Here is a 12,530-nt window from a genome sequence, read left to right as displayed (position 1 = left end):
TGGGTGTCAAGGAATGGTGTCAGTGGGACACCACAAATCCAGTGGGAAGGGTAAGGTTTGCACAGAGGATGTGCTGAGCACTCACCTGCACTTTTTACCCCAGCACTTGTCACTGTGTGTGTGCACTGACCTCTGAGGGAGCAGGGCAGTGGCTCAGGTGGAACACAGGGCAGAGCTGCAGGACAACTCTGCCAATGGGTTGGGTCAGGGGTTAAAAGGGCGCTCTGAGCTCAGGAGGATTTGGGCCTCTCCTTGAGAATGGGGACAAAGGACTCGTGGTCTGTCCCTCTGTGGGGTATCCCTGCCCCTCACAGCTTAGGGGAGCTGTGGCAAAGGGAGGGTGGAGAGCTGCTCTCTGATCCACTCAGTCTTAAATCCCCAAAGATGTGGCTCTCTTATTCTCCTTTCAGATCACAACAACTCCACTCTTCCTGCATCCAGGTAATATTGACACACACTCCTCTCCATCACTGTTTCAGCACAGACTGACCTCTGCTAGAATGGTTTACAGAAAATGCTCCAGCGAACAAAAAGCCTGTTTGACATGTTTGACATAAAGCTCAAGAAACAAATCAAAATTATTAAAAGTGACTGATAATGCCATGAGCATTGCACCTGTTTTTGTGGTTATTTTTGTTCCAATTCCAGCTGTCCCCTTCTAAGACAGTTGGTGTGCAAACAAATCCAGCAATATTTACTTTTCCATTCATAGGATACTTCCATCTATCATTCAATATGCAAACACAGGAGCATCCTTACTATTAGACCAACAGGGATAATATTTATGTTTCCAGTCCTGAAATACTCTGGCAATAAAAAATTTTAAGGTGTTGGCTGTAACGAAGCAACGTACACAACTTTTATTTCCCTTTAATTTTGCATGTGTTGAAAAAGTACATTGAAAGTCAGTTTCTGCTGACAAATAATTTGCTTTAAATTGATAAACCCTTAACAATTTATTAATGTCTTGTCAGTCCAGGATCCAGGATGGATGGAACTCTTCATTGTCATGGAGCTCTGGCTGTAGTCAGCAGCTTGAGCTGATAGTTGAGGGTTCAGGCTCTCACCCAGCCACGTGAATCTCCCCAGTGAAGTCCACTGGTGTCAAAAATCTGCTGGGATTACTGAGATCCAGGGATGCTTCTGCTGGAAGGAAAAACCCATGCTGGGGTTTGCAGGCTCTGCAAGCTGAAGGAACAAAGGACAACGAGGCAGAAGAAGAGATCAGAGAAAGTCTGGTGACAACAGCAGCAGTGTGAGATACAGAGGAGAGCACGCTGTGACTCTGCCAAAAAGAACAGCAAGAAAAACAAACAGCTTCTATTTCAAGGTGTCATTTGTGATTAATATGGCTCTTTTTGGTTCCCATTTATTCCCTTCTTCCCTAAAGAATGAGGTGTTCCTGAGGTGTGACACCTCTAACCCTTTTTGGCTGACAGAAACTGCATTTATTACTCTTGTCATCCATTAATTTATCCTATAAAGTATATGAAACAGTTTATGGGAAAAAACCTACCCAAAAGATATTTAATATTTCCTCTACAGTCTTGCACCAGGGGAAGTTTTGGTGCTCTTGGAACTGTCTGAAGACTGCAGATCCTGAGGGCTTCCCCGGGTGTGACAGCTACAGCTGTGCAATATTTGCTGCTGCTGCTTCTTTACTCATCAATCATCTGAGCTGCCAAATGCCACAAGAAGAAAACTTTGCCTTGTTAACTCACATTCAGGTTATTTGTTTCAGGAGAAATTTGACAGAGGTCTGTAAAGGCATGTAAATTTTTCAAAAGCATGAGGAAAAAAACCTGTAAAAATACTAAATTCTAAGTCTGGAGGAGATTCACGGATACTAAAATGAGATATGAAATTGGGTGCATTTTTTACCAAATATTTACTACAATGCTTAAGAGAGGGAGAATCACATAGAATCTTTGTTTCATGGAGATGATCCTATAATCTATTCTGTGCCTCTAATGCTGTGTGCAGGCATCAAGGAGGAGACAGAAACAAAAGACTGCACCATCACACTCAAAAGCATCACACTGAAGGTGAAGCCCTCTCCTCATATATGCAAAGGTCCTTGGATTTTCTTACCTGAACTGGAGCATTTTCACTGTTCCTCTGGAGGAAGGCACTATTAGGAATATAGGAAGCCTGTTGGTTTCCTACAAAATTCCTTTTTGTGCTGCTGCTCTCAGTCTAAAACGTGAAGAGTCTTTTGCTACTTACCAAGTCCTTTCTGATGTGCCACATTCCCAAAACCAGCTGGTCTCAGTGTCCTCAGGCATTTATTTGTCTGAAGGGTTCACGAGTGTTTGTCCTGCCCGGGAGAGGCGCTCACTCCTGGCGAGTCCCAGCATCAGCACCTCTGGGGATCCTGGCGCTCTCTGGTGGAGAGAAAAGAACCGGATCCAGCACTGAAAATAAAGGGGGGAAAAAAAAAAAAAAGGCAGCTTGACGTGCTTTAGTTTCTAAAAACTCATGGTATTTCACTGAAGTTTTGGTCAATATATTTTTGAAGAGTCATCGTCATAGAAAAAATAATAGTCCCAAAAATTATTTTCCTTTTTTCCATTGCAGTGCCAGGTACAGTCCAAGTAAAATGTCTGTTGTTAGCCTTTGTCCCTTTTGCAAAATTGTGAGCGCTCTGGAATAGATTAAGTACCAGATATGGAATCATAGAATGGTTTGGGTTGGAAGGGACTTAAAAACCATCCAGTGCCCCCCCTGCCATGGCAGGGACACCTTCCACTGTCCCAGGCTGCTCCCAGCCCTAATGTCCAACAATTTCAGGGATCCAGGGGCAGCCACTGCCAGGACCTCCTCACCCTCACAGGGAAGAATTTATTCCTAAAATCTAATCTAAACCAGTCTGCTGTCTTTCAGTTTGAAGCCAGATTTTGAGAAAGGTAAAAGTGTGATCCTACAGGGAAAAGCAAAATTGTTATAATAATGACACCTCTAAATTATGACACTTATAAAATTAGTGGGTGGTAAACAGGTAGGCCATGGTGGGTGGTAACCGGTAGGCCATGGTTAATGCAAACATCATGGGGCTATTATTTGTTTTCACACATTATTTTTCCTTGTGTTCTGGTTTTGGGTTAAACCATGACCCCATGAGAGGCTGAATTATTGGTGCATGAAGGGCTTCAAAAGCAAGTAGAAGTATCCAGGGTGAACCAACTTGGGTCAATTCAAATAGAATTGAAACCTGGCTCTGCAGCTTTACTTTATATCTTAATACATAATTCAAAATTATGATTGGTCAAAATAAAACATTGTGACCCATCTGCTCTGAAACTTAGCCAATTTGTCAACAATTACATTCATAGTTGTAAATACAGTCATTTTTTCAAGACATATTTAGGACCAGACCTGTATTTTAATAACAAAGCCAATTTCTGATCTGATGAAACGCTCAGCTCCTGGCAGTGTGTCTCCTTAAGCAATTAAGAGATGCAGGCATTTGGGCAAAGAAAACGAAATGACCGTAAATGAATTGCACTTTTCCTGCTATGAGGTCATGGTGAACACATTGCTTTTTCTTCTACAAAGATTGGTGTTTGGACAGATCAGATGTCTCCTGATTTTGCAAATGAACTGAAAATAAGAGCAGTTAGGTGGAGGTCTAATGATGTCATCACGTCTGAGCATTTTTATACAGAGCAAGACTCCTTCATTAAGAAGAGGATGTTTTCTGGAAGACATGAGTTTGGAGGGTTATTCCAGATCAAGAATCAGATGTGTCCCAGCCTCCTCATCCCCACACTAGCTCCAACTTATGGAAGTTTGCTTGGTGGCACATCCCTGTGCCAGGTGTGGGGGTTTCAGCTGTTGGTTTTTCTGGGTTTGGATTGAAGGCACTTGAGACAGTAATTCATGTTTGGACTCAGGTGTTGATTATTTCTTATCAGTAAAACAGTCTCACTACTGTGAGTTCTGCAGCTTTTCATTAGAAGGCACAAAATGGCCAACAATCTCTTGGTACAAGGTCTTTTCAGACTAAACTATCCAATGAGGAACTGACACCTGGATTATTTTCCCTTTTAACCCAATAACTGATCCCAAAGACCTGCAATGGGGACTTTTCTGCCCAATTACAAAATGCCACCCAAACCCATGGAGAAGGAGGAGGAAGAAGCATGAAGAAGAAACCCAGGATGACACCCTGTACCCTCCATCTTGCTTCCATCCACAACATACTAAAAACCCCAAAACCTCAATTTCTCACCAAGTGACACACCTACACTGCTCTCTATAATCTATTTCACACTTTTGTGGATTCCAGTCTATCTTGAAGTCTAGGAAACTTTCTCCATGAATGAGGGTCAGAGTCAGTGCTGCCCTGGGGTCAGGGCATCCCAGAGCAGACACAGAAATATTCCCTGTGCCCTGGGTTTCCACAGCCAAGCTGCTGAGCACCTTCCAAAGAGGCTTCTGGCCATCCCACCTGGCCCTTACTCCACATCCACATCTTTGCACACTCATCACCCTCCTCCTCAGACAGCTGTTGAAAATACTCACAATGGTGACTCAGATGGATGAGATGTGTCCCACGGGTTGAGCGTCACCTAGAAAGGGGCTACAGAAAACAAATTGGAAAGTCCACATGAGGGCAGGACAACCTTGGGGACCAGTGTTCTGGCTTTGTGCCTCTTCTGGCCCCACAACTCTTGAGCAAACCTGCCACGGCCAGCAGGAAGAAGGACAGGGCTGTTACCTGTCTCTGGGAGAAAGGCTGAAATGCTGCATGTGAAAGGGGAAGTGGTCCCCTCTTCCAGGAGGGGACATGCTGAGGGATCACATTTTAGGAATGAAGATTTCCAGGTCAGTGAACAGTAGGCAGTGGTTCCACCACAGGCTGAGGCTATAAAATCTCAATAAAGAGATATAGCCACCTTGCAGGTAAAGGTGGCATCACACATGCTGCAAAAAGCTCTTCTGCCCAAAGTGCAGTTTTGACAAACTAAGCATATTTTACACTGTTGCACTCTCCAGACAAAGCAGTGGTATCAAACCTCATGTTAGACTGCATGAATGGCCTCTTATGAACCTTTCATATAGAAAACAGACTCTGGAGCACTGAGACAATCAGTGGGAAAAGTTTGTATTGATTTTATCTCTTTGCAATATGTTTGTTTTTGTATTTATTTTAATTTCAGGGACTGAATATACTTTTTTTTTGTAAATTGTTGTGTTCACAGCTTTAAAAATGAAATTTATTAAATAACTATGATTAAATTAAATAACTATGAATAACTATAAGCATTGATGCTTATTTCTGTAACATGGCACTTGGGGTAATCTCAGACCCAACACTTTCCAGTGCTGGAGTGGTCAGGGAGGCAGGGCTGATCTGAGGCATTTGAAGGTCTCTTCCAACCTTGATGAATCCAGGACTTGGGGATTGCCCCGGGCCAGGTGCAGCACCTGGGCCTCGGCCTTGTTGAACCTTGTGAGGTTCTTGTGGTCCCACTTGTCAAGCTTGTCCAGGTCCCTGTGCATGGCCTTGTCCTTCCATGGTGTCCCTGCCCTGCTCAGCTTCCTGTCCCATGTAAATGTGCTGAGGCTGAGCTGGATCTGCTGTCTGTGTCATTAGGGAAGCCATGCAAGAGCCCTGGGGCCAAGGCAGAGCCCTGAGGGACACCCCTCATCCCCAGCCCCTTGCCCAGCTGGTCAGAAGAGCAAGCCCTCAGCACTTGGTGGGGCAATGGGTGTGTCAGAGACTGAGGATGAGCAGGAATCTGATGTGGATCATGAGCTTTCCCAATGGGAAGATGTTAGGAGCTACCAAGAGATCTCTGATGGGAAGAGTCTCTTGAGAGAGAGCTCTCCCAAGGAGATGTCAGTAGCTGTGGAGAGCTCTCCAGCTGGGATGAGGAGAGCAGGAGCTGTCCCAGGGAGAAACCCTCAGCTACCAAGAATTTTCCATGGGGAAGAATGCAAGGAGCAGGGGCTGTCCCAAGGAGCTGTCAGAAGCTCCCCACAACTGTCTGACTGGGAGGACTCTGTTGGCCAAGAGCTTTCCAAAGAGGAAGACTCCGCTGGCCAGGAGTTGTTCCAAGGCAATGGTAGCAGATCCTGTGTGCAGTCCAGTTGGGACAATGATGGTGACAAAGAGCTTGCTCAGGACAACCGAGAAACATGAGCGTCCACAACAATGGGGTCAAGCCCTTGCTGTGGGAGAAGGATGTGACACAAACTGAGCTTCTTTGAGCTGTGTGGAGAAGAAGACAGGGAGCAAAGACTGGGAATTTTCGCAGCAGACAGGCTCCCAGTGCCTGTCCCTCGAGGCCTGGGTTGAGTGCGGGGCAGCCGAGCCGAGCCCCAAGTGCCGCTCTGGGCCTCGCCTCCCCACCTGGCAGCCCAGGGCCTCCTCAGAGCACGGCGGCTTCTCCTGAGGAGCAGGAGGCAGGGACAGAGAGCCCGGTGCCTGCCCAGCTCAGCTGCTTTTTGTGCTTTTCCCAGGCCCTCAGGGAGCAGCTGGCTCCCCCAAGTAACGCCTGTCCCGCCTCAGGCGGGCGCTGCGGGCGCTGCTCTGCTGGCCCTGCCTGAGGGCACAGCCGGACAATCAGTGCCCGCTGCCAGTGCCAGGCCTGGCCCCGCAGGCCCAGAGCCTGCCCGGCGTCCTGAGGGAGCCAACGGGGCTGCCTCTGTCTGGATGTGTCCTCCAGGCCCAGCGATCCCCGGCTGCTTTGCTTCCTCCCAGGGGTATCTCCCCAAGGCCATAAGTTACGGTGTGGACAGCCCCAAAGCAGCAGCCATGGGGGCTTAGATGAATCCCAGAATCATCAAGGTGGGAAGAGATCTTGATGGTCGTGCAGTCCCACCAGCCCCACACTGCCATCATCACCCCAAAACCACATCCCTAGGTGCCACCACAACACTTCCAGAGATGGCGAATCCACCACCTGGGCAATTTCTTCCAGTACCTGACCACTGTGACAGGGAAAACTTGTTCTAATATTTGATCTGAACCTCTCCTGCTGGAATGGAAGGCTGTTTTCTCTCATCTTGAAAGGATTACATGCTGGTCCTATGGGATTGTGCCCATGAGGAATGGGCACACACAGGAGGCATTTCTCCAGGGATGTGTCACAGTCCTGCAGTGACAAATGATTCTTCCAAAACAGTGAAGGTAGAATTTAAGAAACAGTACTAGTAAGAAAAAAGGACCACAGCCTTCCCACTCGCAAAAACAAACAAACAAACAAACAAACCCCAACAAAACAAGATCCCCAAAAACCAAAAAACAACAGAAAACAAAAACAACAAAAAAAGGGAGCAAGAATAAGAAAATTATGCAGAACTAATAATAGTAAATAAGAACAAGAAAAGGAATAAGAATGATAAGTTAAACAAGAATGATGAGAAGAAGAAGATAAGGAGAAATAGTAGTAGTAGTAGTAGTAAGAAGAAGAAGAAAATAATAGAGCAAGAAGAAAAATATATTGTAGCAATAAATAATAAGAATAAGAAGATAAGAAGATGAAACAGTTGTAGAAGTAAACAATAGTATCAAATTAAAATAAACACCCACTCAACCACAGAATGAAGGGAAGGACCTTAAGGTCCTCTTGTTCCAACTAGTTATCTTCTGCGCTCTCTCTGAGACTTCTTTCCTCTTTTTTCTACTGCTCTACCTCCCCTTTCTTGTCACATAAAATCCATGGTAAATAAAATCTGTATGTTGTCCTCATATGGCCTCCTTTGCACCTGCATTTGGGCAGAGGCCTCTCTCCCTCATGGGTTTGTAACACCTGCTCAGGGTCCCTTCCAGCCGCCAGCATTCCGGGATTCTGTCAGCTCCTGTCTTCCCTCTTCTTCTTGCCTCTGCTTTGAGCTGGGAATGTGCTTGAGAATGTCCAGCCAAGAAGCCTTTGCTGTCTGCTCTGGGAGCCCACGTGGCTTTGGCTTTGGGACCTTGTCACCTGCACCTGCACAGCTCCCTCGAGAGGCAGAACCAGCGCCCTGAGAGCCTTGGGAATTCCCCTCTGTGGTCCATGGCACACACTGCAATGGTCTGGAATTCCAGTTTCCAGCAAGGAAAAGATGTTCCTGCCCTTTAAGGCAAAGCTCTGAAGGGGCTGAAAGCCAAGTGGAGCAAGATCTTGCAATGACATTGCATGACCAGCATTCATAACTTAATCAAGGGTTGTTTTAGAACGTGGATTGGAAAGAAAAATCAGGCGAGGGTCTTTGCTTGGGAGTTGCCACAGGTAAAGACAGACACTATGGAAGAAGCAGAGCAGGCACCTGCCCCATACTCACAGCGAACCCCTCTACCTCTGGGAAATGGGGTGCCCCTCCGTGTCCTCCCTATCCTCCAGTGTATCGGACACCCACTCCAAGCCTTTCTATCCCGGGCACCAGGCTCTCGTCCCAAGTCCTTTTACCCCAGGGGCTCCGGATGCCTGAACTCCGCTACCTTCGGTGGCACAAGGAACTCACCCTGGGCTCCTTTACTCCAGAGCACCAGGAGCACATCATGAACTTGTCGTATCCCCAGGGGCTCATCCCAACCCCTCTTACCCCCGGGAGCACCGGGTGCCCACCCAAGCCCGTCTCCCCCTTCCGTCCCTGGCCCAACGGGCGCCCACCGCCGCCACGCAGCGGGGCACGGCGGGCCGCGTTCGCCGCCTGGCAACCGCCCCCGCTGGGCAGCAGCCAGAGCCGCCGCCGGGCCGAGCATGCGGCCGGGGCCGGGCCCCTTCTCCGCCGCCCTGGGGCGGGGACTGCGCCGTGGGCGGGCGGGGCAGCGCGGCACGTCCCAGGGCAGCGCCGGTGCCTGCGCCGGCGCCCGCGGGTCGTGCGAGAGCCGTGCGGGGCTGCGGCCGCCGCTCCCCGCCGGGCGCGCCTTGGACCCGTCCGGAGTCGCGGCCCCATTATGGTCAGCCATGGCGTGGCTGCCGGGCGGGCTGGCCGAGCTGCGCTGGGGCGCGCTGGTCGCTCTCTTCGTGGCGGCGCTGGCCACGCTGGCCGTGTACCTGGTGCAGTACGCGCTGCTGGCGCTGCGGAGGGGCCGCCCGCCGCCGGCCCCCGCTCCGCCGGTGCAGCGGGACGAGCTGCTGGAGGAGGGCGGCTCAGTGCTGGCCTGGGCGCTGTCGCGGGGCAGCTGGAGGCGGCAGTGGCGGCGGGCCTGGGTGGCGGCGCTCCGAGCCGAGGCGGCGGAGCGGGCGGTGAGTGCCGGGATGCAGGTGATGGATGGAGGGAGGGAAGGGACCGGGGATGGCCGGCGGCGGCTCCCCCGCGCCCGCCGGGACGGGGCCGGCACCTCCCGGCCGCGGGGCATAGCGCCGGGACGCGGCTCCGGGCGCTCCCCGCTGTAGGGACGCCGGGACTTGCTGCAGGGATGTGCCGGGTGTGTGACTGACCCTCCGTCTATGTTTGAATATTTACACGTGTGCGTTCGGTGGCTGCTTGGCTGGGATTGCAGCAGGGAGCCGGCCGGAGGCGCGGAGTGGGAGCAGGGAAGGATGGGGAGGAAGGAAAGCCCCGACCCCCGCAGCCCCTGGCAGGGGTTCGGTCCGCCGATAACATTGTTCGGGCGTGGGGAGAAGGAAACAATGGAAACTTCCTGGCCTGGGCCTGGGGCCCGTCCTTCGGCAAATAATTCCCAGAGCTGGGCTTCCCCCGCCATGCCTCAGGCCCTGCTGTGTGTGCTGTAACTCCAGGGGCTGGTGGCTCCGAGCCCGCTGGGTGCTGGATGGGATGCTCAGGGTTTGGTCAGGTTGCCTGTACCCGGGTCAGGGAGGATGCACAAAACGCGGGGTTTCTTCCCATGCCAACTTGCCCTTCCTGGAAAAGGTGCAATGTGGCATCCTGCGCGTTGGTGTGTGTTGGTATGCCCGATGAGGTGAGGAGGTTAAGTGAGGCTGTGGCAAGCTGGTTTCCTTGTCCTGAGGACTGAACCCTTGTCGTGTCAGTGCAAAATGCTGAGGATAAATTCTAGGAAGTGGCATTGGCATGTCAGTGCAAAATGCTGAGGATAAACTCTAGGAAGTGGCACGTCCCCAGCTCTCTGAATTTGCGTGCGTCCCAGACCGAAGAAGTTCCTTCTTACATGTCAGAGAGCAGGCTGGGGAAGAAGGAAGAGTGGGGCAACATGTGTGTGTGAAAGATAAGGAATAAAAATGAACACTTCCCAAGTATCATTGTAAGTTGGGCAGTAGAAAGAATGTATTTTGTGCACCCTTTGAAATCATGCAATGTGGTTGAGAAATAAGTGGGCTGTGCTAAGAAATGAAGGTTGGTGGAAGAGAAGGGTCCAGACAGCTTGAGCACAGGTGCTGGAACTGAAAGTAACCAGCCACAAGTGACAGCTTCCTGTCCCTGAGCAGAGGGCAGAGCCCCTTGAAGGGACAGGGACAGGCACACCCTCCCTGCCCAGGTGAGAGCTGGAGCCGGGAGTTCAGCGCCTGGCACTGCAGCGTGGTGTTGATCCCGCTGTCAGCCTCCCAAAACAATGTCAGCAGCACAAAGCTAATGAAATTCCTGTGTGCAAAACAACCTGGGGTGATGAGGGAAGTGGGGCTGAGTGCTCCGTGTGGGTAGCAGGTGAAGAATGCAGTGCTGATGCTTCTGAAAGTATGACCTCAGTGCCCAAGGCTGCCTTGCTTGCTGTCTGTGTGAAGATTGAGTGGCTGTCATCACTGTCTGCCTCCACTGATGAGGTGGGCTGGGCAGGGGAAGGCTTCTTTCCTCACCTCTGCAAGATGATATTTGGGGTTTCTTAGTTTTGGCATAGCCTACTGCGGCCCTATTAGTGGGCCAAACCAAACAAGCCTTTTCGAACTGCAGCACTGCTAAATCTTTGCTGAAGAACAGCAGTTTTGCTGGACTCTTGTTGTTCATGGACTTGGCTCTACACTGTGTACCTTGATATTCTACTACAGGGAAAGATGAGTTATGATTAGGCCCATAGTTATGTCCTAAGTATATGTTTTCAGGCTCTACCCTGTATTATGTAGTGAGGTGTCATGCAATTAATGCATGGAAGTTTTGACATACATTTGCAATTCCAGGAACTTGACTGGCAGTGCATTTTTATCGCTTGTTTTCAAGTGATGGGTTCATCACCTAACGATGCTTCTTTTTTTTCTTGTTAGGATTCTCAGTTGCTTACATTTGAGGAAGATGACCCAGCAGAACCACTTGAGCTAGCAGTTAAAGAAGTTACCAGCATTGTAAAGTCAGCTGGAGAGAAGGTAAACTTTGGATTTGTTGCCTTTCTGTGTACTTTGGGTCAGGAAATGTTTTATTAGTGTGAGTGGGAAATTTATTTGTCAACAGATCTGTACCCTTGACCTATGTTTATTGAGGCAGGTAAAAGGCTGCCCCTTTAAAGAACCTGTGCAAACTCCCTGCATTGATTCACTTCTTTTGCGTGTTGTGAGCAGAATGTGCTCCAGGGCACAAATGCACAATAACCAGGGTTATGCCAAGTTTGTAGCTACACCCTCAGTGAGCTCATGGAGCAGCCCTCTCCTCCTGAGGATGTTCCCCCATCCCATTGCTGAAGTGTGTAGTGGGAACTGCATTGAGAAGAGGGAAATTTCTCTCCTGGCACTCGCAAACATCTTTGTCTCCTCTTGCTGTTTGTGTGGCTGATGACAGGTTTGCTTCCCACGTGGAGCTGAGTAAGGATCAATGGAACAGGTGCAGAGTCCTGAGGGTGAAGTCTTCTCTCTGCTGGTCCTTGTGTTCAGTGAGGAGCAAGTGATTTCTTCCCTCCTCTCCTACAGCAAATACTAGGAGGTGATTCAGTGCCTGTAAAATTAAAATAAGGAAGAACATGACTCTTGGAACAGTAAAAATGCTTTAAAAGGGGAAAAAAACCCTATATATGTTTATTAGCAATGATAGTTCCTGCATTTTTGTCCTAGTGACTGGTTACATTAGGCACCTGCATCAAATTAGCCTAATGCTTTTTTCTTTTAGTTTTGCTTTGTTATTTTGCTTTGCTCATCTGATTTAGATGCTAAGCAGCTCTACTATGATTCCTTTGAAAACTATGCATGCTTATCTGCCTGATGCACAACTTAGAGGCACACCCTGACTGGTGGCAGCTGGGGATTGTTAGCATGTAAAGCTGTTTGTGTACTTATTTTCTCCCTTTAAAAAAAATTTTTTTAGTACCCTGAAATAAATGGGTAATAAAATCCCTGCCCCAGCAGTGGGGCTGGAGAGCCTGGATTTGGTAGGGCTGTAGGGTTGGCACAAGTGTTACTCTGTGCCACTGGAAGATGCCAGGATGGGAGATTTTAAGGAGAGGGCACTGCTAGGTCTGAAGTTGATGGGCTGTGTCATGTGTGAATCCAGGACCCCAGGGAGAGCTGCTGCAAATAACAGCACAAAAAAACTGCTGTCTTGCAGTGCAGTGTCTAAAATGTTGCTGGAAGGGACAGGCAGGGCTGGGTTGAGCCATTCCAGCATCTTAATGGAGGTGTTACACTGCAGACAGAAATCTGATGTGCTTTCAAAACAGCTTAGACTAATAGAGGCACATTTTAAAATTTATTGGAATAAAA

General features: G+C 49.2%; 1 protein-coding gene and 1 long non-coding RNA gene across 2 annotated transcripts in view; one reads left to right on the top strand and one right to left on the bottom strand.

Moving 5' to 3' along the window:
- Positions 1-841: 841 nt before the first annotated feature.
- LOC113459507 (uncharacterized) lies at positions 842-6,464 on the bottom strand. Its single transcript, XR_012578723.1, has 4 exons — positions 4,721-6,464; positions 4,525-4,582; positions 2,227-2,414; positions 842-1,188 (listed from the first exon to the last, which is right to left on the bottom strand). It is a non-coding gene; the product is annotated as an uncharacterized LOC113459507 (long non-coding RNA).
- A 2,178-nt stretch (positions 6,465-8,642) lies between these two features.
- Positions 8,643-12,530, top strand: part of C2CD2 (C2 calcium dependent domain containing 2) — a 38,889-nt gene continuing 35,001 nt past the window's right edge. The window contains exons 1-2 of the mRNA XM_005488976.4: positions 8,643-9,179; positions 11,109-11,207. Coding sequence (XP_005489033.2) covers positions 8,691-9,179; positions 11,109-11,207 — 588 coding nt within the window. The 5' untranslated portion in view covers positions 8,643-8,690. The remainder of the gene's footprint in view (positions 9,180-11,108; positions 11,208-12,530) is intronic.

Source organism: Zonotrichia albicollis, chromosome 2 (assembly GCF_047830755.1).
Source record: "Zonotrichia albicollis isolate bZonAlb1 chromosome 2, bZonAlb1.hap1, whole genome shotgun sequence".
NCBI classification, from domain to species: domain Eukaryota; kingdom Metazoa; phylum Chordata; class Aves; order Passeriformes; family Passerellidae; genus Zonotrichia; species Zonotrichia albicollis.
This window is presented reverse-complemented; position numbering and strand designations above follow the sequence as displayed.